This window comes from Lampetra planeri, chromosome 10 (genome assembly GCF_965212315.1).
Source record: "Lampetra planeri chromosome 10, kcLamPlan1.2.h2, whole genome shotgun sequence".
In the NCBI taxonomy this organism is placed as follows: domain Eukaryota; kingdom Metazoa; phylum Chordata; class Hyperoartia; order Petromyzontiformes; family Petromyzontidae; genus Lampetra; species Lampetra planeri.
In genome coordinates, this window is record NC_136116.1 from 5278924 (window position 1) to 5306477 (window position 27554).

The 27554-nt window shown below is 42.9% G+C and overlaps 1 protein-coding gene across 2 annotated transcripts in view; it reads right to left on the reverse strand.

Moving 5' to 3' along the window:
- The window catches only part of LOC144720897 (uncharacterized), a 92714-nt gene that overhangs the window by 11257 nt on the left and 53903 nt on the right, over positions 1 to 27554 (reverse strand). The window contains exons 3-38 of one of the 2 annotated variants that reach the window (XM_078598037.1): positions 27177 to 27529; positions 26191 to 26379; positions 23059 to 23136; positions 22299 to 22325; positions 21771 to 21893; positions 20598 to 20865; positions 20088 to 20156; positions 19454 to 19605; positions 18860 to 18886; positions 18022 to 18228; positions 17631 to 17657; positions 16851 to 16913; positions 16637 to 16723; positions 15898 to 15957; positions 15103 to 15231; positions 14267 to 14329; positions 14102 to 14146; positions 12427 to 12552; positions 11708 to 11755; positions 9891 to 9944; positions 9589 to 9624; positions 8673 to 8744; positions 8497 to 8532; positions 6717 to 6803; positions 6094 to 6150; positions 5770 to 5805; positions 5525 to 5587; positions 5096 to 5185; positions 4655 to 4690; positions 4484 to 4537; positions 3982 to 4044; positions 3301 to 3366; positions 2946 to 2982; positions 2171 to 2260; positions 880 to 932; positions 456 to 575 (exon numbers count right to left, since the gene is read on the reverse strand). In XM_078598037.1, coding sequence (XP_078454163.1) covers positions 456 to 575; positions 880 to 932; positions 2171 to 2260; positions 2946 to 2982; positions 3301 to 3366; positions 3982 to 4044; positions 4484 to 4537; positions 4655 to 4690; positions 5096 to 5185; positions 5525 to 5587; positions 5770 to 5805; positions 6094 to 6150; positions 6717 to 6803; positions 8497 to 8532; positions 8673 to 8744; positions 9589 to 9624; positions 9891 to 9944; positions 11708 to 11755; positions 12427 to 12552; positions 14102 to 14146; positions 14267 to 14329; positions 15103 to 15231; positions 15898 to 15957; positions 16637 to 16723; positions 16851 to 16913; positions 17631 to 17657; positions 18022 to 18228; positions 18860 to 18886; positions 19454 to 19605; positions 20088 to 20156; positions 20598 to 20865; positions 21771 to 21893; positions 22299 to 22325; positions 23059 to 23136; positions 26191 to 26379; positions 27177 to 27529 — 3191 coding nt within the window. The remainder of the gene's footprint in view (positions 1 to 455; positions 576 to 879; positions 933 to 2170; positions 2261 to 2945; positions 2983 to 3300; positions 3367 to 3981; positions 4045 to 4483; positions 4538 to 4654; positions 4691 to 5095; positions 5186 to 5524; positions 5588 to 5769; positions 5806 to 6093; positions 6151 to 6716; positions 6804 to 8496; positions 8533 to 8672; positions 8745 to 9588; positions 9625 to 9890; positions 9945 to 11707; positions 11756 to 12426; positions 12553 to 14101; positions 14147 to 14266; positions 14330 to 15102; positions 15232 to 15897; positions 15958 to 16636; positions 16724 to 16850; positions 16914 to 17630; positions 17658 to 18021; positions 18229 to 18859; positions 18887 to 19453; positions 19606 to 20087; positions 20157 to 20597; positions 20866 to 21770; positions 21894 to 22298; positions 22326 to 23058; positions 23137 to 26190; positions 26380 to 27176; positions 27530 to 27554) is intronic. The other variant, XM_078598036.1, reaches the window with a different exon arrangement.

The following is a 27554-nucleotide window of genomic DNA, read 5'->3' on the forward strand; positions in this document are numbered from 1 at the left end:
TCACAGCGGAGTTGGTTTGAATTGTAAAAGCGTGCTAAGTGTGTAATAGAGGAGACTCTTGAATATCGCGGGGGTTACGCTCTTGGAAAGTCCCGCAAAAGCCAAAACCGCGATGTTCACTACTTCAGCCATACCTAAATAATGGGGTTAGGCACATGGCACCCTAAAATAGACACATCACAAGTGAAATAAGTACTGCACTGTATGCCAAATGAACTAAAAACATATTTGACGTAAACATGTAAAAACCCTATTTAAAATATATTCCTTGACAATAATAGCATAAATACTTTATACTGTAGTTACCGATAATGAACGCACTTGCCCCAGCATAAACAGCTACGAGCGGTGGTAGTGTATTCTGCATTGCATAGAGAACCGTCTCGTGAAAGGTTTAGGTTTTTTGATGGCAGATGACTGAGTGAGACTTGCAAGTCACCAGGCCACATCCGTACCGGAGGGCCGGATCTCCCAGGCAGGCCGGGCGGTCCCACGGGTCCTGGTGGTGACAATCCGAAGCCACCTCCACCAGGCTCTCCTTTCTCTCCCTTGGGCCCAATGTCACCCTTGGTGCCCTGATGGGATATAAATTCATGACCACATTGCAGGATTTATCAGACCAACGGGTACATCAATATAATTTCTTGAGAAAATACAGAAAACATATATATTAATAAGTGGTTGTATGCTTCTAAATGCATTTGATATTTACTAGAATGATTTAAAATTCAAAAGGTTCCATTTGTAATGCTCTCTCTTCAATTCATCACATTCAAATGAGTTGTACAATATTGATTAGCTGTATTTTCAATCTTTAATTTTTTTAACTCCACTTCACAATGGTTTGATCAGGAAGGACATACATATACACAGCCTTACCCTTGAAGCATAATTCCCAAATACATCTACGAAGTTGGAATTCGATGGTGGGCCTGTGAAGAAAAGATTGAGAGGTTAATCTATTATTACTATTTTCAAATAAATCATTAACACCATATGAAGAGTAAGTCAATAATGACCACAATGGCTCGATCGAGATAAAATCAACAAGAAGAATATAACATTTGTATCTGAATGTGAGGGGAGGGGGGCAATAATCTTGGGAGAGCGAGACAATGTCTGATGCATATGCTAAATGGGAATTAGAACATTAACTTTTTTAGCAAATGGAATTGATTTTGCAAACCTGTCAGTGTGTTCATACTTGCTTGTGGAGCAATTAAAGATATGAAATTGGTTTGTGTTATCATCTGCTGGTCATTTTACATATTTCTTGCATGTAATGAATCAACAGGGCACCATTTGCAAAAGGAAATGCAAAACAAAAAAATAGGTCTTATGTATCTATGTTGAACTTCTTTTGTACCGTACGTAGCCAACCGTGCTAAAACAACAATTATGTTGTGGATACACACACAAACTATCTGTGTCCAAGACAAGTTTGAGTTCCATCTTCTTTTAACTGAAATAAATTTCACATGTGGCACAAAACTGAGATAGGCTATCACATAGGTTTCCATGGCTGTAATGTTAAGCACTTAAATTAGTTTTCAAGCTGTACCGCGTGTTGTTCAGCACAATGCAGGTGACTTCTTCAGGAATTTTCAGTTCCTGAAGAAGCTCCCAGCAAGAAGAGGAAGAGGAGGAGTAATAGAATTTGGAAGCAGAAGCAACAGATAAGTAAAAGAAAAGATAATGAGAAAATAAAATTATATTTTTTTATTTTACCAGTTAAGGTCCACTGAGCTATTTAGCTCTTTTTTCAAAAGTGACCTGGCCACGAATGGTAACTTAACAAAGTGGCGTTTTGTGTGGAAATTTATAGCAGCCAAACACGTTGATTCTAAATGTGGAAGGAAAAAAACTGGAGGACCAGGAGAAAAATCCACATGACCTTGGGAAAAACTACAGGCATCAGTCGAGATCAAGATGAACCCACAACCGACCTCCTGTATACCAGGCGAGGTAGTTAACATCTCGCCACCATAGCACCCTTATTTAGTCAGCCAATTTGATATATTGCAGGGCATGACTGACATGTAGAATTCCACAAATCAGAGTACTGTAGGTATAGTTAAAAACAACAAGAACAACAACACTTGATTACCACAATCTCAAACACAGCCAGGCAGAAGGAACATTGAGTATCATAGCTTTTTGGAGGACTCACCTGGTGGACCAGGAAAACCAGCTGTTCCCTTCTCTCCCTTGGTCCCTGGGGTTCCTGGCAAACCTGGAAAGCCTCTATCCCCCCTGGGACCTATCACACATATATCATACATAAACAAAGACATAATCCCCATGTAGCCTTGACAGACTGTTTGAGCAAGTGCTTTTAGCAAGCAGCACCTATGAAGACCGGCAGAGCACATGAGAGGGTGAGTAGCCAGCACCACGCCCGGCCTCCTTTGTCTCCTCATTGACGATGTTTACACATCGCACTCGGTACTCATTTTAGGCTGAGTCGACCTAGGGGAGGCCCAGAACCGATTAAGATAATCGTCACTGGTGGTGGACGTGAGCAGGATTAAAACTCGGGTCGCCAGGTTCATAGCACAACGCCCTAACCGTTGCACTACTACTCCCACATGCACACACATACATACAGAATTATATGCATATGAGAGGTGATTGACATCTTTTTGGATGTTAAAACATTTAACTATGTTGGAAATATTTAGAAGTCATCATCTGTATGCAGTGATATATAAAATAGTTTAGTATCTCAGTCCTATTGGCTTGTTGTGTCGCTATATACATACACATATATAAATACTTCTCAAAAAGTTTTGCTGCCGTATGTGTTTGTGTATAAATGTTCATTAAATATACAGCGTTGCACAACTTATATACAACGGTTTAGTCAGTCTGATTTCAAGAAACATAAAATAAAATAAATGTTTATTTTACACAGCTTCATCTCAATAAGAAAAAAAAATTATTACCGTGCTGTTGTGGTGATGCAGACAGCCCACGTTCCACCTGTAATGAGAGTCAGCGCAAATAAATCAAAGCCGAGACACTGAGCCACATTTTACAAATCCACGCTCATCGGCCATCTAATTTTGCTACTTTGATGCCTGTTTTATGGTATCACAATGACATCTTAATGTGCGATTACTTTTCCTTAAAACAGACTTTTCATTAATACCGCTCACTAAAGACGAATGATCTTGTCTCTTGGACGTGACAGCACTTACACAGTGTTGCCTTTCGAAAACGGAAAAGCTTGAGAATTGTAATTTTAGGGTCTTGGCGGGTTGGGGACAGAATCGCATTCAACATATGTTGCAGACTCACCACGGTGATGCCAGGAGAGCCAGGAGGGCCGGGAGGACCCGGGGGGCCGGCGGGGCCTGGGCCAGACTGAAACATTTGAAAGTTAACAATCGCACGTCACATTGCATTGGCAATCATGGGGAATAAAGACATATGCGTGTGGTGGGCGCATAAGGTCAATGACACCATAATACAAAAGCGAGCGTGGAGATTAATGCTATAATGCAATGGTATACATATGTGATTGATATTTAATGATATAAAGCAATTAATCTACTATTATTCCCATTGAAATAGTCTGTTGTCATAATGTATTCTTACAGTAAAAACAATTTAAATGTTGCCATGTCAGCGATCCAACACAAATAATTAAGGTATTTTTATCATCGCTGTTATTTTCTCTGCTCTGGAGAGGATGAGGATCTTAACTCATTGACCAATTGCCCTCCTTCGGTTTCAACCAAATTACCTCTTCTTTTCAGATGAAGAAAACCGTGTTTTTATTTTTACTTAACATGTATTTTTTTCTCCCAAAAACATAAGAGACATGTTTAAAAACCCTACTGCACTGCAGAGAATGAATCTCTTGCAGCTGGCCCATTAGACTGAGGTCACGGCCAACCTGGGCTAATTCGATTGAGGTCAGTGTGTTTTTTTGAAGAATAAATAAATATTGTTTCGACACAAAACAATGAAACTCACCCCAAACCCAAAGTCTGCTGGTTCACCCTTTTCACCCTTGTAGCCATTCATCCCGGGTCGGCCCTGGCACAACAAGACCGTTTTTTTGTTAAACATGCACTCCTGTGAATACCAAACTACGTGCAATTAAACCTCTCCTGAATGGATGCTATCCATGTGCACACATTGTTTTGGCAAAAAAGTCAAACGTCATTCATGAAGTTTATGCATCTTTAAGCAAAACCAAATAGATTGATGTCTCTGCCTTATTATCATCTCGTTATTTTCCTTATCGATCGGGATTTATTCAGAATAAAAGGTCCATAAGCATTGAATATTGCCTACAGCATAAAGATAATCTTTATATATAGTTCAATGCAATCCAGAAAATAAACATCGAGGTCACTACCACACCAACCTCACGTCAATTTCCATCAAATTCTTGTGAAGGCAACAGCTAAGACAACATTATTTTAAAGCCCAAATATGGTCCACCCTCAAAACAGGTAATCAGTAGCCTTACCGGCCGGCCAGGTAAGCCTATCTCTCCCTTCGTGCCGTTGGGGCCAACAGGACCCTGAAAAATGCGACAACAAAAAGAAAAACTCAGTCATCAAAACTGCAATGCAACATCCCAAACATGATGTGCGTCGGTGCAGTGAGGTGTGGTGCAAAGGTCAATTTCCGGATTTACCAGCAAGCCTTCTGGGCCCACAGGGCCAGGGTCACCCTTGATGGAAACAAAACAAACAAAAAAGGGAAGAAATTAAGATTAATTGTAAAGCACGAATATGATTCCTTCTTTTGTCAACAATTAATGAATATTCAAATTGAGTACGTGATGACGTATACAATAGAAAAAAAAATATTAACGAGTTATGAACTGAAGTCCAAATTGGGTTTATGATACAATATTCCCACTTATGAAGAATGACCACTGCCCCAATGTCACCTAATATAGTTTTGGGCAGTCTTATTGATGTGGTTTGTGCTTTGGCACCACTTTCCATTGCAGTATCAGAACAAAAACGTGTTTTCAGTCAAAGTGAATCGCAATACGTGCTATTTCAAAATATCTAAGTTGAATCTTTAAAGTGGAGAACCGCAAGCCGTGTAGTCGAGCACAGATGCACACCTTCTCCCCTCTGTGTCCAGGAAGGCCGGCCATTTCAGGAAGCAGAGACCCATCTGGGCCGATCAAACCACCAGGATCTCCTTTCTCACCCTGAATATTCAGGAAGAAAGAGAGAGATATGAAGCAGAGATAAATAAGGACGGGAAGAGGAAAAACTGAGGAAACCATTGATATACAAAACACATATCGCTCTGATTATTACATTTAAGTATTTACATATTTTAATGGTAGTTTACTTCAAGCTCACAAACATTCACTTCATAAATTCAAATATTTCTCACGTGAACAGATATTGTAAATAATGATTACAAATAATTTAGAAACATTGTTGTTGTTGAGACTAATGCAAATGAGAATATTTATGGTAATACAGTAACGTAATTCAGTCCACCACTGAGTTATCATTATACGTTGCTGAAGCCCTCTTACCTTCAGGCCGATGGTACCTGCTGAGCCGTCCAGCCCAGACTCTCCCTTGGGTCCCCTAGGGCCCTACAGACAAAACATGTGAGCCACCAAATGATTGACAGTTTTTCAGTGAAAAACACTTAAGCAATCCATGCAATGAAAATGTGTTTATATTATATATAAATATGCATAACAATAACTTGATCATATATATCAAAATAATCTCAAACTTGATCAAATTTTGGTCTTTGATCATTAATACTCACAGGAAAACCAGCTTGTCCAGGCAGGCCCTCTGGTCCCTAAAAATTTAATCGGTGACATTTAATGTGAGTAATCACCAATAAATCTAATGTATCACGACACACGAGCAGAGTTAACTCTGACTTAATCAAATACTGAGATATCTTGCACATTCTACAAGATATTTCATGAACCCAGTTCTACTCAACAAAACGTTTCCACAACCATGAGGCTTGCATTGTGATGATGCGGTTTAATAAAATTCTAATTTCTTAATTTTAACAACTTTTTGCAGGATCTGGACAAACACATACGCGCAAGCTGGAAAACTATGTATTGTAACGTACCGGCAGGCCTGATGGGCCTCTCAGATTTCCCAGAAGACCCTCAAAGTCATTCAGCCCCTGCAACGAAATGACACTCACAGCCTCATTCCTTTCACAAAATTCTGGAATGTATAATCAGCAGGTATTCAACACCGTTCACAAAATAAAGTCTCAGCAGCAGGGAATTCTTAAGGCCCAGGTGCCATAAGGTGCCATGAGGACTGCGTGACCCTGAACGTAGCCCAAATTTAGATAAATGTAACTGTGTTTACATGCCAATAGGGTTTCTAGTTACGTATCTGTTATCCGTGAGGTAAAAAAGCATCAATCAATGATTCCGTTTAAGTTTTGTTGTGGTGAAATAAAGCTACCTTTAAGACGCGTAAATATTTAATTCTGTACAAAGTTGTGCGGAAGTGGTGCCTGCCTGCACTTAAGCCCTTGCCCTCTGGCAGTTGTCCGTTTCTCCGCAATCTGCTCTCGTTTTTCATTACATGCATTTGAGATTGGAGTAATAAAACATCTGCTTTCTTACCGCGGCCAGACGTCAATGAATTAAAAATAAAAGAACAGAATAAATACAAAAAACTACTTCTACACTTTTTCAGTCTGCACACATCATGGGCACTTTTCTCCAGTTGTACCTCGAGTAGGGCTGGGCCTGGAGGCCCAGGGAGGCCAGGAAGGCCTCGTGGCCCCATGATGCTCTCACCATCACGACCTGTTTCACCCTGGAATGACACGAGGATGATGGCACAGCACAGGGAATTTCACCATAGCCCGATGGGTGCATAACAACGTGTTAATTCATGAAATAAAATAAGCTCTTACGCTTGTGATACACGCATCGAGTCTTGGGTGCGAGAACAGATGATTTTTGATTCGTAAACATGTTGCATTGCGATAATTGTTTGTTTACCCTTTTTATCTGGCAACAAAACTGACACCTTTTTTACGAGGAGTCATGTTTGCATAGACCACAATACCTGCAGTCATAATGCAACCAAAAAACATAACTCTGATAATGTATGCACTGTCCTTGAAGTTGATTGGTCCACACCCGTGACAGCTTTCCTTAGAGCCTAGTCTCACATGGTGTTGGACCAGATGACGCCAAAAGGCGCACTTTTTTGTTTGTTTGCATTATGACTGCAGGTATTGTGGTCTATGCAAACATGACTCCTCGTAAAAAAGGTGTCAGTTTTGTTGCCAGATAAAAGGGGAAAAAACCAATTATCATCTTTTTACTGGCAAATGAGGTTCCAATGATGTTGCATTTCATTTACTGTATTCACATGACCCTTGCAGCTACTGGAGGTGATAAATTACAGCCAGTCACAGTCAGCCTTGTTGGTCAATTGTGTTGAACAGAAATGTTACAATTGGTCCTGGCCAGTCATCATCGATCTCGCCTCTTCCTGTGGTACACGTAACTTCCAAAGATTTTTGGTCATTTGATTCCAAGCCGTTCATGATTTTCCCTCGATGCCTGTTCTTTCCAGATGGCACCAACTCTAGGTGTGATCTAGACAGCCACTCCACATATGATCTAAGGCCTCTAGATACCCACTTCATGTACATTCTACGCAGCCGGTCACAATTTATATGGTGCACGTGGCCAAACCACATTAACCTGTGCATCCTTATTTCCGTGACACAGAGTTGGCCAGTTCTACAACGCACCGCAATACCGAATGAAAACCCCAAATCATGACAAATTGTCAAATGACAAGGGTGTGAATCAATGTAGGCCTAATAGCTGATACTCCCGAGCAAGCAGTTAACATCCACCTTATTGAAAATCCGTACCAAGCACATTTAAAATTAAGGTCAGTGTATGCCATGCCAACCTGCGTAGCATAAACAGCCACGTCATTCTACTGCATAGGTTGTGACGTATATCTCTGATGTAATTTTGGATGGCACCTTGGTGTTGCTCAGTAAAATGCCTGACATTTTGCTCCGCTTGCTGGGAGCTCCTTGAGTAACTGCACTAAGAAACTCACCTTCTCCCACGATCAATCAACAGACATCTCCCTTATTAATCCAGGCAGAGAGTGAGCTTCCCAATTCTAACAGCGCACGGTACCACCCGAAAACACATCAGAGAACTCGTCATGTGTCACTGTGGGTGCAGTTGTTCCAGTGCAGCTTCGCCGTGAGAGCAAAGATGCTGAGTGCAGTCGCCCTCATTCTTGTAACCCGCTTAAGCCCCGTGCTGCTGTATCAGCACTTATTTCTCGAGAAATTAAAGCATAACTCCTAGCGCAAATCGAATCACTACCATTACATGCTCATGGTGAATTTCCCTTTGCCATTTTGCTCATGTGTTTTCATTATGTTGAGTGGTACACCACAACAAAGATATTTTAGAAATGCCAGAATTAGTGATAGTGATAATCCATAGCGTGGCTTCTTTGTTACCTGTTCCCCTTGGTTGCCCTTTTCACCTATAGGGCCCTGCAAAAAAAATACACATAATTATATTCAGCAACGTGCACATTTAATATTGCTGATATTGAGTGTTGTTATTGTTTTATTCCTGCTCGAGCGATGTAAAGAGTACAATGAGGCCTCTGCGAGATGTCTCTCACCCTTACCTGGGGACCAGGAAGCCCAGGATTGCCTTCCTCTCCAGCAGGCCCTATTGGTCCCGCCAACCCGGGGACTCCCTGTTGGAAGATTGTCTTAAATGCTCGTACGTATTCACACGCATGGGCAGCGCCATTGGGGGAGGGGTGAGGGGGGGTTATTGCCCCCGAACTTAACACACAGAGGGTGTAGGGGGGAGGGGGCAAACAATAAACTCTCCATAAAAGCCAAACACGCATGTTTTACTAAAAAAAATGCCATAGCATGCGTTAAAAAGTATACAATTGTGTCACTGCAGTGGAGAAACGCTGTAGCAGATGGCTACATCTGAATCTTAGGCAGGGACTTTAACCCCTGTTGTTCAAATGTTAAACTCAGCTTCCTTCTGTCCTATCCCCTGAGCTATAGCGCCTTCACACAGAAGACAAAGATGTATTCCAACTTAAAATCTGTGGCGTCACATCATCCCCCAGCCTCAGGTCCCACCCCCCAGAAACATCCATCAGAGTAATTTAATAATAATGACAACTTCTATAGTGCAGTAACATTGAAGCCGTCACAAGGGCCCAACAACTTGTAAAACAGTGGTGCTGCTCACGTTTAGCTGTATATCTAAACAATAACCTCATCCGTAGGAGTCTGCGAGTTCAATTGCATGCCCGAGCGAGAAATCTGTGCAAACTGCCTCGATGAAAATTAAATTAATTATTGAAATAAGAAGAAAATTCCTTTCTGGAAATAATACTGGTATTAAGATTGTAAAACGCCAAAAAAGACAGCTATGGCGAGGCATACATTCTGCATTAACCACACATAGTGGTAAAAGTGGCAAAAAATATCCCATATAAGTTGTATATATGTGATAGCATCAGGGTTATGGGTTGCTCCCATGCTGCACTTTGAATGTTCACCCAAGGTACTCACCCGAGGGCCTTGGTCCCCTTTCTCTCCCTTTTCACCCTGACAGGCAGACGGGGCACGTTCATGCTTACAATGTGGCAGGACGTGATGAAGCATTACTCGCACTGCGTAGATTGCAGAGCAAATGGTGTTTTTAAATGTTCCCAAATGTTTCATGTTTGAATCTAAAAAGTGGGTTTTCATGCAGATGCCAAATAAGTTCATTGTAGAGTCATGAATCAAATTATAAGCAGCAGTGGCATGATGCACGAAACATCAAGAGGTACAGTTTTCTGAGCCACACAAATGTCATTTGACAGACTTACTCTGAGGCCTGGAAGTCCTGATGGTCCCACTGGACCAGGTAGCCCTGGTTCTCCCTGTGAAAAAAGTTAGTCACGGTACTGAATTAGCTGAGCAATATTTAGAAGTGCATTGATAACGATAAACACAAATGGACTACAGAATGTCAATTCCAGAGATGATGGAATAGTTCAGGTGTAATGTTTTTTTCAGTCTCAATGTTTGACTCATGTATAAAGATCTGTGATGAGCCTCTTTATAAAGTGAGGTTGACAGAAAGTCATTGAGCGACCATCACCGAAACTCAGCTTATAAATGTCATAAGTAAAGATCAACATTGCATTACGTCAAGTCAAGGTCAGCATATTTGGCTTTCGATTCATTCCTTTGTTAACTCCTTATATGCCACCGCACTCCCATGCCATGTTCCTGACACCACGGGGAAGTGACTTGGTCTGGTTTTCAAACCTGGTAAGCCACGGCTGCCTGGGGAACAAACCGAGCTTCGCGGCTCACTTTCCCAAGGGGCATGCAGGTTTTACCCGGCCTGCCCTTGGATGCAGTCGGGAACATCATGGCGTCAAAGTGGAAATGGCACGAGGAGTTAATAAATGACGTCCCTTGCATAGTTCAAAATCAGATTATATATAAATACTTTTTTCGGCAAAAATTATCCAGACATTTATATTTAAAAGAATATAAAAAAGCATCTTAGCAATAGTGTTACATATCACACGCCAGTGATACATTTCGAAAATGTTATTTATTTTCATTTAAAATCGCTGCCTTCTGGCCATTGAGAGAATAGAGGTGGTTGGGGGAATGAAGTGGGAATGTTCGAGCCCATGGAGTGTTTTAGGAGGTCCACTAAAACATTGGAATGGCCCAGCACATCTCAGGTCTGCTTTACAATGGCCGTGATAACGCAACACTCGCCCGCAGATCAATGCTGAGAGTGTCTCTTCCTGGGCCAGACGGACTGCCTAAAATTACATCACTCTGATTGAAAGGCAAAGTTTTGATGAGCTAAAGCAAGGAAAGTTTGTTTCTGTCCAAGAGTGCAGTGAAGTGCGCTGGAGTGATGCTTCCACATCGATTAACCAGTAGGCATTTTATAACAATAACCACATTTTATCCAACAATAACCATTGGTACTTGCTTTTTTATAAGTGCAACCTTATAATTTAAAAGCACATTTTTTCCTGAGCTACATCCCGTTATTTAAGACAGAATGCTGCTGCTGCTACTAAATTTCTCATCTGCACCTATAAAGAGGGGACCGCTTCACCGCAATACTTCAAATCTTTCCAATGGCTCCCAATCCAATCATGGAGCAATTTCAAGATTGTGCTCACAACTTTAAAATCCTCTTTGGGACTCGTACCTACCTTTCTCCTCTCATCTCACTCTCTTCCTATCCACAGGCTCTCTGCTTCAGCAAACCATGCTTTGTGTCAAAGTGCCCTGTCAACTTTCACCCAGTCGGAAGACGATAATTACTCCTGTGCTGCCCCCATTATCTGCAATGCCCTCCCCCAGTCCGTGCCGTTGACTCCCTGCCAGTGTTCAAGTCCAGACCAAAGAACTTCCTTTGTGCCTGTGCCTGTAAACAAACTGCTATAAAATAAATATCTCCCCTATTTTTGGGCATCGTCTGGAGATGCGGTTGTACTAAGACCCTCTACATCCACATGTACTGTATAATCAGTGATGTGATTTTTGTTTCCATGCAGGTGGACATGACTCTTTGTTTCTGTCAGGATATTGAGCTGAACTTGTGGTACAGTAATGGTGATGCCTATGCCAGGAGTTATCGTGCGATCATGGGTGTGGCCCTCACAGCAGCCCCTGCACGGGATTTGGATCCAACGCCAGAGCCTTCCTCCTCCTAGGAACCACACACAAACACGAGTCACGCTTGATAAATACAATGCATTAGGCAAGCAAAATAATATTTACTGTGAAAAAAAAATACGTGGGCTTGGGTCGGTCATGTTGCTAGAGGGGATTGTGTGGCCAGTTGTCGAAAATAACAACGGGGTGGGCAGCCAACATGGGGGAACGTTCGCCACGAAGATGGAGTGATGAAATTAACTGGTTTTCCAAGGTGCTAGGTCAATCGTTACATCGCAAGGACCATGAGTGATGGTGACGGCTTGGGGTGGCCTTCATCCAGCTGTGGAGTTATTCTGGCTGATGTTGATGAAATGCATTCTGATGTGAATAACGTAATTAATATCTGCAATATAAATGTAAGACTATTTAAGTACACAGGGACATTATTTATTCAAAATTTATTCCATAGTATAACAAGACAATTCAGAGATATTTATTAACAAAAATATGTATATTAAGGAACGCTTTCAAATGTTCAAAATTAGCATTATCAGCTAATTCTGTGTGGCAAATGAGCAAGGTAAGTGTGAAGGAAGCCAACCGAATGAGGTGAATAGTTTCACTACAAACTGACTTTCTGATCTTTAAATGCATCCGCTCCGTGTGTTTCTTAATCGGCAGGTACATACAGAGCAAAAACCTTACACACACTCCGAGGCTCACCTCAAATAAGCCCACTCTGGTATGTGCGGGAGGCCCTGGTGGACCCGGAGGTCCAATTGGGCCAGGCAACCCCAGTGGCCCATGGGCCCCCTGAGGTCCCATCAACCCTGGCGATCCAGCATCACCCTGCACAAGAGAGGGATAACACATGAGATTACAGTGATGGCAAGTGGTGGTAACACAGACTATGTGATACAAAATTAAACCTTTTCAAAACAATGTTTTATTCATTATTTATATTGTAATCGTGCTATCTGTGCCTTCGTCACAATAAAATTAATTTCCACTTGGAACACTGCAGCTTACCATCCATCACCCTGTATCAGAGATCAACCCTGGAAGATGATGTCACAGAACTACTTCTGAAGTTAGTTAAGAGCCTCTATCCAAGCTAGGGGCACAAATTTAAATGCACAATATATTTTTTGTTACATGCCCACCAAAAAATCTTTGGAATAGCTAAAGCTGGAATGCAATCTTAATAAAGTGAAAAAAATACAAACATTTTTAAGGATTTCATTCAGTCAGTGACCAGGCTGAGGTCATAAACTTACTACGTCTGCTAGAATTAAAATCCAGGTTCTCAGGAGTGCCAGTTTAGTGCTGCCATCTGGGTCACCCGGATACCTCTCAAATGCATTTCATGTGAAAACGGTGCTCGTAGATGTTTCCAATTGCTTTATTAAAGACGTTGCTTTGTTTTCATTTTAACTCTTGTCTACATTGTTTAATTACACATATAGCCTAATTGAGTTCCAATTAGGCCCTGCATTTGGATGTCTGAGTAATATATTTAATGAGTGTTTTTCATTTGGGAGGAAACTATAGTATTCAAAGAAAAGCCAAACAGATGGGGGTGGGGGTGGGGGGAGGGGAAACACATTGGTCCGCACAGATGGGTTAATAAACCCACGAGCTGGACTGACATATTTTCATATTTTGGCCACCTCGTGGTCCAGAAGGCTAACACATTTTACGTGATCCATCAACCCTTCCCTCCAAAGTGCTGGATTACGAACATGTGCTAACAAGCTCAGATATAATAAACGTTAGTGTATGGTAAATATCTGCTTTGAGTATATCCACCATACAGCTAACTGAAGGCAACATGGACGTTCTTATAATAAGAATCATGTGCCAGACAATTTTTGCCCTTTATATACTCCACATGCTTCACAAAAATAAGCAATAAAAGATTCAACATTGAAAGACATCAATAACTTTATTGTAGTCTTTTCCCATAGTGTTATCCCAAGTGTGTTTTTGGCATCATGTCATGAAATAAAGATTCCATTCGGATCTCTGGCAGAACAATGCAACCACTTGTGCTCGAGAACAGCCCAAGTAAGTGGATATCACAGAGCTACATCTGAGATCCCTTCAAGTGATCTCTGATCCACACAATAGGAGGCAGCACTTTCCCCGTGGCTCTGCTAATGACAGCAATTCTTGATGTATCACCGATAGAAAAAATATAGAACGTTCTCAAAGGAACTCAAAATCAGAATCAAATTTAAAGTGATAGATTTTGTGCAGTAATTGGTGACCAGGCAGAGATCATCAACTCACCACACTTGAGAACTCAATTTAATCACAAGTGGCTGCCTCGATTTGATCCCAAGGAGATCATTAACATGTTAATTTTGAAATTAGTCATGATGCATGAATTTCATACCTTTGGCCCAACTGGCCCAGCCTTTCCTGCCTCTCCGCTATTTCCCTGTTATGAGGGGGGAAATACAAAGCAGAAATATCTCAACATCATCCATTTAACATCATCATTGTCATGGGTATTATTAACTGTGCACACTGCGGTAACCACACAAAGATGAAAACTTGCCTTGTCTCCTTTGACCCCTTGTTGACCCGGAAGTCCATTCTTCCCAGCAGGGCCCACAGGTCCCTGAGAACGATCCAATACAGAACATGAATGTGCACGCAGTCTCTGGAGTTGCCACCTCTGAGGCTCAAAAAAACCGACAGACAGTTGAAGAATATCTCACAGTATGGTAAGAGAGAAGAGCTACAAATAACTGCATCATATTGAATGGCGTGTTATTGCAAAAATGAAACAAAACAACTGTACAATTAATGTCCTGGAAAGATGTACAAATTTCCCAAGACAACTACCTCAAAAAGAGGATGTTCTAGGAAAGACAGAAAAAATGGCAACCCTCGGAGCCCTACATCAATTCCAGTAAAACTCTGAAGTGTATATGAACATAGAAATTGCTAAATTAAAAGCATTGCCTCACAAAGCTGAGAATAAAACTGTAATAATCATTGAAACACTAATTCACTAAAACATTTATACAATTTTCTTTCAAAAAATGTAATATTAGTCTACATAAGCACCATTTAATTTTAAAAAGGAATAATCTATCATCTAGCTGCAAATAATGAAAAATACTCTTTTTGGATTCATTAACACACATTGATAAGAAACATGGAGTTATTGTTTTGGTAAAAAAAAAACATGCAGATTGGACGGGATGTAAGTTCTCAGTTTAAAGATGCAGAGGTGGAAAGAGATGGAAATACCATTGCAAGGAGATATGGTTGAAGAACATGGTCATACACCAATGGCCCAAAGGGGCCAGTGGACGAAACAAGACTATTATTATAATTGCAAAAACACTCTGCTTAATCAAATGCAAAGCTTAAGAGACAACAGACCGGCGCCCCCTTGGCTCCTGGTACGCCGGCCAATGCGGTGAGGGAACTCAGGTTTCCCGGCTGTCCAGGGGGCCCAGGAATACCAGGAGAGCCCGGAGGCCCGGGAAGGCCGGCCGGACCCCGGGGACCCTGCCACAAGGGGTCACATAATGACATATGGCATCAAGCGTTACTTCCTGGTGATTCACACGACTATAATATTACATTGGGAACTATAGTAATGATAATCTATTTTCCCAAGGATGTCTGCCCCGGAGATGGAACAATAAGAACAGCTTGTGAGTAGGTGCTGGGTGGTTTGTTGCATTACAGGACGGCGAGGGATAGAGATGGCATGGGGTGGGCTTCATCCAGCAGTAGATTGATTATTTCTGATGATAAATTATGCCCCACGAAACCCTGTAATAGTAGAACGTTGGGTCAACATTGGGCCAATGGTTCCAACCACATCCCAACGTTGGCCCAAGGTTGAATGTCACTGGGAAGTCTCACAGACTATTTTCTCACTGGGCTCTTTTTAAAAGCAAGGTTCTACACCGAGACGTTTGGCTAATTCCATTAAGGAGTATTTAACATTTGTGGGAGGACTCGACAATGCCTGGAGAAAACCCATACATACAAGGGGTAACATTTTTAGCTTTGCGGTTCTGTATAATTGATGAATCCAATACTATACAGGCATATCCTGGCCACTTCATAGCAACACCTGATATTGTTAGCAGACCCCACAAGGTATATTCAACATTTGTCACAAACAATTTTGCAAGAATTGAAAGTGTAGTGGTAAAGCCTCACTCGGATTGTGTCCGTGTCATCGTCATCTGAGTCACCTGACCCCTCGGCATCACCAAGGTTCTGAGGAAAATTTAAACAGTGATTAGCACAAATTAACTTGGGCAGCTTCAGAGGTCAAATCAATTTCTAGGTTCACTTCCTCCAACCACATTTTGCACACTGCTTGCACTCCAGCCACGACCAATTTGATTCCACAAATGCCTCAATTATGTAGCTGCACTTGGCAGAGCCATGTTTCAAAGCTCAGTTCGCTCCGCCTGAGTCGTTTCAAGGCCCCGGTTACGGTTATTTAGTTGAGGAAATTGTTTCCATTAAAAATCAAGTAACTTGAGGTAATCAATCCCATTCATTAAAACAGCTAATTCATTCATTTGAGCCTATGTAGCCTTGTTACATCTAATAACACATTGTATTTGTATGCTGCAATGGGAGATCAAGTGGCACGGTGGAGCAGTGGTTAGCGTGCTGCAATATGAACCCAGCGACCTGAGTTCGACTCCCAGGCAAGGCTAGCATCAGTGGTGATTCATACCAGAATTCATGCTGCCCAACCAACTCCGCCAACCCGCAATAACCACTATGGTAAAGTATGATCAAACAATCCCCTTGACTAACATGGCATGGGGAAGAGGGGAGCTTTAGGCCAGCGGTGGATTAACATGGGCTGAAAATGGGCTGCCAGTTATTATGTACTCGGAGGTCAAGCGAAAGCCATTGCGGCAGGACAGGATGATCTTACCAGTCTGCTGCGTCGTCCTGTCGGGCCAGGTGGCCCAGGAGGACCAGGTGGCCCAGGGAGACCTGCTTTTCCAACTCCAGTTTCACCCTGTGATGACGATACGAGTTGCACAACATATATTTTTTTACATCCCTGTAAAGCAAGCACACTTTGGGACAAAAAAAAGAGAGACTCAAACGGAATTTGCATAGATTCTGTTAACACATAGACTCACTTTTTCTCCTTTAAGACCAGGATCTCCTGCAATTCCTGGAAAGCCAGGGGGACCCTTCTCTCCCTGCACAAGAATATAAAAAATACAACAAACACGTAACAGTGACAGGGGTCTATAACAAGCAGACGTCATGGTGCATTCTGTTCATACGTGTATTTCTGTGCAATATTTATTATTGTGTTATTTATTTACTCTTGTGTATGCTATTCTTTGCGAAAGAAAAAGAAAAGATTTCCTGGAGGAACATGAATGAATAACAACACAGCATATGTATACTTGTATTATTTAGGGTGGATCACGATCAACATCATGAAATAAAGAAGAGTGGAAAACTGAACTTGACAATGAAAAGCAACAAACCAAGGTACCTAAAGAAGAAATGTTAAATCATATATATTACCCACTGTAACTTATGCACCAGAAACATGGTGAGTGGCACATTTTTTTTTTACAAAAGCTTAAATGTGCAAGGTAGCATGGGCAGCTGCAAGCTGGGAAATACACCAAGAGACAGAAAGAGAAACACATGGATCAGGGATTGAGTCCAAATATGAGACATCACATTTATCTGTTAAGAAAAGTTAGTGAACTTGGGAAGGACACATTGGTTGAAGGGATGATGGTTAAGGCAGGTAATGGAATAGCAGCCAGAAGAGCAATCATGGCCAAGTGAAAGACCACCGCAGAGGGATGAGAGATGGAAACAACTTGGAAAAGCCTTCATTAAGCAGTAGAAAGATCATGGATGGTGATGATAATAATGTGCGCTATATAACTTACAGGAAGACCATCTTCTCCTGGGTCACCCTGGCAATGAACACAATACAAATATAATTAATGCTCACTTCTCAAAGGGTAAACAGACCTCTATGACACTAATTATAGATCAGAGCAAAATAAGATGTTTTCCAAAATTGGATCGTAGAAACAACAGGCATAAGTATGAATGACACGTATATTAACAATCTCTGATTTGCTAACAAAATCATTACAATGGCCAATACAGATCTCACAACAACATTTATCAAGAATCTTTGTTTTGACTTTGGAAATATAACTCGATGAACTGTCAAGCAAAAAAATGACAACAGAGGATGATGTAGAGTCGTGTAAAACGAGAAACGAGGACTGTGACGAGGACTTTGACAGGGACTGTGCAATGGTCACGTACGGGTTCGCCAGCATCCCCAGATGGGCCAGCTGGGCCAGGTGGGCCCGGGGGCCCAGCGAGGCCCTCCACCAGCTGGGCGACGGAGCCGTCCCCTCGCGGCACCACCGACGTCACGGGACCTGGGAGGCCAGGCTGACCTATGGGGCCCTGGGGCCCAGCGTCACCCTTGCCCCCCTTTGGCCCAGGGTAGCCAAAACCAGCTCCACCCTGAAAATGTTAAAGGAAAAAATGGGACCGAGCGCAGGAAATTAGGCCAATATGACGAATGACAAAGAATAGAGCATTAAGTTGAGCTGTAAAAATACACACATCTATAACCAAATTATCCAGAATGTGCCCAATCTCAGCTAAGCAGGCTTTAGTCTGGATAGTGCTTGGATGAACGACCACAATGCGTAGGCTGCTACGCTACGCAGAAGCCCGTGACACCTGCGTGTGGGCAGCGGTAGGCAAGGCAGAAAATTATATTGTTGACTGTACTTTGCTCTCAGCCTTCATTCACCAACCCAGACACTGACCAGCATTGTGAAGTATGGTCATATAACCCAAACAACCCGAACATCGTGGGCAGGTCTTCATCCAGCAGTGTATTTATAGTATTGACAGTACATCTTATATGTACATTGCGTGTCAATGACAGTTAACCAATTGAGCGCATTAAACTATTACTGTATGAGAGTTTTGTATGAAACTGAACACCTATATAACATGCACTATAAACAATGGAAACATAATTGTCCTTGTATTTTTTTTATATGATTGTCACAATGACTTAACGTCCTGCACCATGTGTCAGTATGATTGCCGATCAATAACATTACGAAGCTTAAGAAATTACCTTCACACCAGGATCTCCCATGTCACCCTGCAAATATATATAAAAAAAATGATTAGTAGTGGAAACAATAACGAATAAATAAATATATTTATTTGAATGCATTCCAGCAAAACACCTCTGTTCAAGGATGATGTCAGGGCATTATTGGGGGATCCTATTATTGCAAAAAAATACTCCTGATATCTACGTGGCAATCTGCAGATAACTGTGAGCAGGATGAGTTTGTCGCCACTTACACAGTCACTCTTCTTGACTAAGAAAACGAATAAATGTGCTGCAATTGGTACTTCTGGGATACCACTTCCAACGAGTCTCTACCCGCATATAAGTGCAGATCATAGGATACATTTGCCACCATTTCAAGGAGACTCTTCATGAGAATTGTATCTTATTATGTTAAATTTTTATTATTGTATTATTTCCCTTCTACGTAACTTTACCGAAAGAACCAAGAATATGAGACTCTTCTACTCCTTAAATAAGCGCCTCATCATGGGACGACTCGACGCGTGCAGATGAAAGGAAGAGTCAATAATAGAAGCATAGAATGAGAGGAATTTCACCGTAATATTCGTGGGGGGTGGGGGGGGGTACCTTTTCTCCCTTGGTTCCAGGAACGACGTCACCCGTCATGATGCCGGTGTCTCCTTTGGGCCCAGGTGGACCCTGAGTGCCAATCTCGCCCTTCTCTCCCACGTCGCCCTTCAGACCAGTGTCCCCCTGCTCACCCTTGGCACCGCCAGAACCTGTGAAGCACGAGAGAAAGAGGCCAGCCAGTGTCAGGGTCATCCAGGTCCCACTTGCAGTATATCATCGCAGCTTCTCCCCGCATCGATTTCTCAATCAGTGGGTGCTCCGTAAAAAAAAAAACAAGCAGGGGAAACCACTTGAATCAAACTTTATTTGTGCGAGTTAATTAAAGCATTGTATTTTCCAGAATGGAATATTTATTGACTTACTTATTTCAGGCGACTAATGGTGTTGTGTACATGTTGTGTTTATAGTAGTGTCTTGACTGTAACTGCATGCAATGGCATAGAATCTGTTACATGCAGCAAATGTTTACAATAGAACAAAATAAAAAGGATGTACACATTTATATCCTGTTCTTAAGTAGGCTACGTTTATTTTGAAGGAGATATACATTGTTATTCATTCCATCGATTATTAAATATATAAATGGCACTTATTTGAACAAAAAATAGTGAATTGGAAACCCAATACCCACCTGTTGGACCAAGAGGGCCTCGCAAGCCAGGAGTCGCTCCACCTTCAGAGGCATCCGAACCAGGTTCGCCTACAAAATGGAAGCAGTTCATCGTGTAAACAAGGATTCTTAAGTGATAGACACAAGATGTCTGATGGGCATAATTAAAGCTACCAAATTTACGGGAGGGTCAACCGTGCCACAGGGCAAGCTGACAAGTCCCTCCTTCCACAAGCCCCACCCACCTTTATATCGCCACGTCCACACAATCACTAGCACCGCCACACAGTAGGGTGTCCGCATTGATATTGTCCCCCCCCCCTACTCTTTATACCCCCCCAACCCCACGAACTTACGTAGGTAGCTCCACCCTTTTGCTCGAATCTTGAGCCAACCAAGACAAAATCCCCATTTTCTACAAATTGTTCAGGACACTGTGGCAGCCTTTCTAAAAGTGTAGAGTCCAGGCCAAACCCAGGACAGTTTACAGCTTCAGCCATCAGCTCGATGGCTCGGGCTCCACGTGCTCACCTTTCTGGCCTTTAAGTCCAGGGCTGCCACTTTCTCCATGCTCCCCTTTTTCCCTCCTCAAAAGCGCCTCTCCAGGTTGGCTTGACACAATGGCTGCCTCCTCCCGTGCTGGCTGTGTGTCCTCCTTGAGAGGAGGATGGGCCTCCACCTTGGAGCGAGAGTCTGACTCTGGCCGAAGCCGGGCGTCGTGGCCTGGTCTGGGCCTTCTCCTCTCGGGCGCCATGGTGGGGGGAGGTCTTATTGGCTGCTGGTTGGGGTGGCGCGTCACCTGTGCGGTAAATAAATGATACAGTAATTATAATATGCGAGGCCATACATCAGCTAAAATACCTCAATATAGCATTTACTGCATGAGTATAGTACGGTGTACTTTCATAACGTGAATGCTTTGGTCATGCAATGGTTAGCACATTGGACTTGTAATTCATAGGTCAATGGTTCGACTTCTTGGCATGGCAATTGAAAGAATGGGCACGTTAATTAATTTCCCCACGTCTGTCAACCCAGCAGTATGGATGCGATTAGCACAAGCTTCAGGTAAACTTCAATTGAAGTAAAAAAAAATCTTACGTTACAAGCACATCACATCACTTGTAATGCTTGGGAACCAAACACTGTAAAGTACTTTAAGACTTTCACACTGGGAAGTCTTTGTCCGATGACTGTGTGGTACTGTAATAATACAATGATCCTCAAGGGGGCAGAATAACCACTGCCCTTGAAACGGTCTCCACAGAAAACCCATAACCAATTGCCAGCTGGAAATAGCATTTCACCAACGAGCAAATGGAAAATAGCCACTTTATAACAGACAACACTAAATTCTCAGATATTGAGTTTTCTTACTTACCGCACAAGCCATTTCATACAGTCAATGAGGGCAAATAGGCTGTGTGCTATTTGTGATAAATTCCTGTGGTGCTCCCACACAGGAAGACTTTATTGTGAATGTCTTGCAAGAGTGTGGCTGGGGAGATTTTATATGGTAAGATTGGTGGTTTGCCTCCTCTGGGGTACAAAAAACCAGGACATATCATGGGAAGAATATATCACAATTCCAGAAGAGGAGGGGAGAACCAACAATCAGGACATTCAATGTGCCAGGATGTGAGGCTGTCCTGGGAAACTAAGGACAGGTGGCAATCCTAAATATTGGGTGCAGAAGCAGCTCACCGTCTCCACGTTCCCCGATCCCCCGGTCTCGCTATGATCGTGCTCACTCTCTACGTCTTCCTCGCTCTCTTCCTCGCTCTCTCCATCCCCGTCGTCGTATCCACTGCCCTCCTCACCAGATGCCTGCAGCACCAAGCAAAGTGGGGATTTCCGAGCGACACAAAGAACACCGTCGCATTCCGGCGTGCCAGCGCTAAGCTGATCAAAATAACTACATTTTGGAGTGTGTTTTCTTGGGACATGCACGACATATTGTGCAAATACACGGTCTACAATAGGTCTTGTTTGCATTCCCAGACAGAGTTTAAGAAAAGTGACCTTAACACCCAAAAAAAACCCACCAGAGAGGTAAGTCATTGCATGAAGATTGACTGTCAATCTTTATGCAACAGCATGCAATTGTTGTTAATCCACCTCCACGGACCACCCATGCGGTGGACAATTATCAGAGTCCAATAGCAGACCACAGTGCCACTACGATCTGGAACACACCAGAGGTTATGCCATCGTTTTTTCTCCATCACTCACCCGCTTAGCGTCTCTTGAGGAATGTACCTGTGTGATGTGTGAATACAGTAAACACAACAGCCCTGTTTGCATTCAAAAATAGACCCAGAATAAACACACGAATATTTGCACTTGGCTTCTCAGATAATTGTGTTTGTGTGTGTGCTCTTCTATTAGTTCAGCCTGGATAATTGCTTTTAGCTCAGTGTGTTTCATTGCCAGGTGTAATTCGTGTCTTATTTTTTATATTTTACGTGAGATCCTATTTGCGTAAGAGTAACAGCTTGTTCTTTTAAGATTGATGACAACTTGTTGTTTATAATTGGTAGAAATAATATCATATACAGGTTGGTGAGTGGTGGGTGCAGTAGATAACGCACTGCATTATCAACACAGTGACCTAAGTTCAATTCCTGGCCACTGCTAACATCAGTGATACATGCAAAACCATTCTGGGCACTCCTTGACCAATCCACATAGGCCAGCACGGTGAAGTATGGTTATACCACACCCCGTGACAGACGCAACATGGCGAGGCCCTCAACTACCTGTGGATTTACTAAGGTCTATAAATAATGAAAATAATTACTTAATATATAAAATGGGACTGTAAGCACGGTAACGTTGAAAGTGCATAACATTTGTATTCGACCGCCTTCACAGTGTATGCCACGTATTGACCAGATCTCATTGCAGTTGTTGATTCAAACCATCAGGCCTGTCTGGATGAGGCCAATGGTGAGCCTGCTCAACGCCAGGCTGCCCGGTTACTCGCTCTCACCTCACGGTCGTCATCGTCGGCACACTGCTCTGCAGCAGCACTGGGGTCAGGCCGGATGAGCATCTGTTGGATGGCCCCCTGTGTAAAGACGGCACAAGAGCAAAGTGTGTTTACAGCCTCGCTTGTGACACTTACATTCAATTCATAGCCATGGCTAACATTAGTAGCGAGTAAGATCTCAACCAATCCTGGCTCCACCCACCCCTTCATCAACCCACATGGATCAGAGTGGTGAAGTATGGTCAAATTACTTCCATGACTGTCATGACCTTCATCCAGCAGTGGATTGACAAAGGGCTCTAAATTGCAAAGAATATTTAAACTGACAATCTAACATTTTTACAATGGTTACGCGTTATTTTCCGTTCGAACATCCTCTCTCATACTGCTAAATTTTGGAGCATTTATTTTTTACATTGCAATGGACTTGTGTTACGTGGTATAAACACTTAACATTTCACGTGCTGAAAATAAAATTGCAATTGGCTGGTTTATCTTTCCAAAAGTGTTTATTCTTTGAATCACAGCTGAAAGGTAACCCCTGCTGACCAGAGCCTCTGAGCCTATAAACAAAACCACTTATTTTCCCATGCCCCTCTCTGGTCCCACCAACGACCAGACGCCTTCGGGCACGAGAAAACCATCCTTCCCAGGGGAGCCGGGAAACCAGAAGCCACTGGGGATCACTCTCTACATTCGTGTGGATCGCTGGGGAAGTATGCGGGTTTGTTTTCTAGTTGAGACATTATGCGAGGGGCAAGACTATGAGTGGATGCATGAGCGGAATTTTGCATTGAGATCGTATTTTTGCTTTGATGCATTCGACTGTCAGTCAATCAAAGAGTATTAATGCTGAGAATCAGCGAGGCCGAGTGGGGAGTTGTGGATATTAGGGAGTATTGTCCCATACGTGGCTCCTGTATGAGACTTGAGAGCCCAAAACAGAAGCTCTCAAATGTGCGTTTATGGCAAAATCTGTACAATGTATTTTATTTGAGTTGTATTATTACAATATGTTATATACAAATACATTCTTTGTAAGTGGAGGACTATTTTGAACAAACAAGCTATTTTAGGTAGTATCTGAACTGCTATGGCTCTTACATGATTCTTTAGACGCGTAATTTTCACCCTTTCACAGATCTTTCTGTAATTTTTTAGGAATACATTTTCAGATTTTTTTTGAGGATCCTTTCAATTGACAATTCGATTGTTTTATGACGAAGGCATCTTAGTTTGCCTCCCTGAGCAACTCTCGTGGCATTCTAGGAAAGATTAACAAGACAGCTTTGCTTCCCCGACAGCCCTGCCAGTATCAATTGGAATCCCAGTGAAATTTTTTTAAAGGGTCAAACGTACCACCCACGTACAACAGCAAGGATGTAATGAATTACTATTATTATTCTTGCATCCATCAAAGGGGCAGAAAACGAGCCAGCTGCATAAGCATTTGTCCCGCTTGAGGGAGGGACTAAGCTCAAAAAAACTCCAAAGCAGCACAAAGAGCAGCAACAGCGACTACAGCAAGTCCTCAATCTCACTTCCTTTATCCCGGTGGCACGCTAGTTACTGATTGAACAAGCTTGTTTTTAAACACATGCTGCCGCACAATGGATTTCCCAATAATATCAGGGTGAGCATCATCTCAAAGCCACTGTTTTAAAAAAATTGTCAGCAGGAAAAAAAAAATCGCCAGACCCGGCAAAGTCTGAATTACTATAATATTAATGCTTCATCTCTCCTCTTTCCACCTCCTGCAGATATTTCTCAAATGTCACCATTTCCTAAATTTCCTGGTGCCCTTTTCTGCCCTACCCCATGCCCCAAGAGCCCACCTTCGCCCATCTCAATGAAGCAAATCCTCTCCCAGCTGCATAAATGCCATAGCCAGTCACCACTATGTGTTATTGTTCATGTTAATTATTCAGGAAATACTGAAGCATATCAAAATTATACCTGCAAAAGAATACCTGGAAAAAAATCCCTAAGGTAAACAAGACACCGGAAACCTCGCAGCGATGTTAGGACCACACGGCGGGATCCAATCAAAAGCATTTTCCTGACCCCAAATCCACCTCTCCATGGGCCAGATTTCAAATTAACAAGAGGATTCTGTTCTCGCCTAGCATTGCAATGCCGCGGGGGTGGGGTGGGATCAGCAACCGCACAAAGCCAGATTTCTTGTGAGCGGGATGACGGAGCATAATCCCACAGAGGAACATTTTCTCTGCTACTCGTATAATAATGGTGCTTCCCTCCCAACTGGATGTTCAACACTTGCGCCATTATGCACGGGCTGTGAGGTTGCCCAACAGATGTGGGATATTTCATGCGTTGGGAACCACGTTTTTCAGCAGGGGGGGTAACATGCGAAGGTTTAAAATCCTTCCTCATTCACACCCTCTGCCCCCACGGGTCAATCCTGTACCAACACAAGCTCTTAGAATGCTCTCCGCACAGTTCCTTTTCAAAGTGGTCATTCAATGCAGCCACTGTATTCACACCAGCAACAAGAAAGCAGTGATTTGTTTCACTTGTGCCTCTACAAGCTCCGAGCCCAGAAAACATTTCCTAAATTCCTGTTACCTCCTTTGACACCGCCAGGCTGTCGCCAACATAACCGTGCCAACAGTGTTTAACAATATATGCCTTTGTTTTAATTGCCCTTTCAAGGCCAATGAATGTGCTCCAGTACTCCCTGCGGACTGAGGTATAGGCAGATATGTGAAAAGTTCAGATATGTGAACATATATAGAAAATTACAGTTACAACGTGCACAGGTACCATTTGGGTACGGGCAGTTAGTTGTTCAGGTCAGATATGCGAGAGTCGGATATGCGACCATTTACTGTATTATCGGCTATTTTAAATTTCTTGATTAAAAAAAATGTATACCATATCAAACTTCCTTGAAATGAAAATGCTATTTACACTCAGTTACTAACTCTTTCTCTCTCTTTGCTGGGATAAGTCCATGAGATCATGTGGGGTACCAGTGGGGTTATGGGATGGATTCCACGCTTAACCTTGCCCATATGAGCTATCGGCTGATTGCGGAGCAAAGTGGAAGTTGCACGGTTTAAATGTGGCAAAAAAAAAAAGCTCTCTGGCCAGAGGCCCAGCCAAACTTGCCACAAACTTGTCGGAGTCAGCATCGCCACCGTGCGCAATGAACACGTTGGCCTCCTCCTCGATGTCCAGAGGATTGCTGGAACGCTCGATGGCCGACCGCTCGACGAGTTTGCAGTCGAAGTAGAACGAGACCGTGTCGCCGTCCACGGACACCGCCATTCGCACCCAGCGGTTCGTCGCCACGGGAAGCTGTAGCGCGCAAACCACCAGGGACACGTGCATGAGCGCTTTTGTCTTTTTAACAAGGGTGGCTGCGGACGACCAGAAAATGATACAACTTCCCAAGCTTGCTTTATTTTAAAGAGCCTGCAATAAATTATTAAATGAATAAAAAATATCAACGGGACATCAAAAACATGCCTGTTGCCCTGCATCACGATCACGAGCAGAAATATTTTCATTTTTACAACATGTCCTTCAGACCGAGTACCTTCGTTTTTAATTTACAGTGCGATTAATATGGGGTAAAGTGTGGGTATTCCCTTTTTCCAAGATGCCTGGCCAGCATAGTAGAGTAGGCCAAAAACCTCATAAGGCCACCTTTGCCAGTAGCAAGTGTTTTTTTTTTTGCATTTTGACCGCAGGTATTGTGGTTAATGCAAACATGATTCTTTGTAAAAAGGTATCAGTATTTTTTGCCAGAAAAAAGGGTAAGAAACCGATTATTATAGGCCAAATACCCTAGGGCTTCCTCGAGTTGGAAGCCCTTCTGGCAGCAGTGGTGTGCACAAGAAATTATAGGAATGCTCCGTCACCTCAAGTGAAAAACCTCAAACAACTTCGTGTTGGATTCTTGTACCGAGTTGTGATTCACTGTGATTAAAAAAAAACAATTTGCGCTAATAGAGGATGTAGCTGATATTTAGTGAACTTTGTTTATTGATGTAAAAAAAAAGAAGCTTCTGTGAGGAACTTTTATGCATGTGGCACAGGGGGCCGCCTCCCCCCACCCGTCCCCCCTCCCCTTCTACCCACCCCCCCCTTACTGGGAAGGCAGCGGCAATGCGCGTGTCGGCAGTGCTCGACTCCGTGTAGAAGATCAGCAGCGTCTGCTCCCCATCCTCCACGGGCGACAGCTTGAGCCCGAGCTGCACCACCTGCTGCGACGAGTCCGTGACCGCGAAGAGGACGCCCCCTTCGTCCGACGAGGGCCGCACCGTCACCAGGACCGAGAAGTCCTGCGGGAACGGCTCCGGCAGGAAGTTCTGTGCCGGTCGGCCCACGCTGGCCTCCTCGGCAAACAGATAGGCAGGGAAGCCTTCGAAGCCGCTTACAAAGGAGACCGCAGCAGGCAGAGGCACGCCGACTATCTGAGTCAGGTCCACCTCATGCTCCTCACCTGCAATGGTGAAAAAAAAACAAAG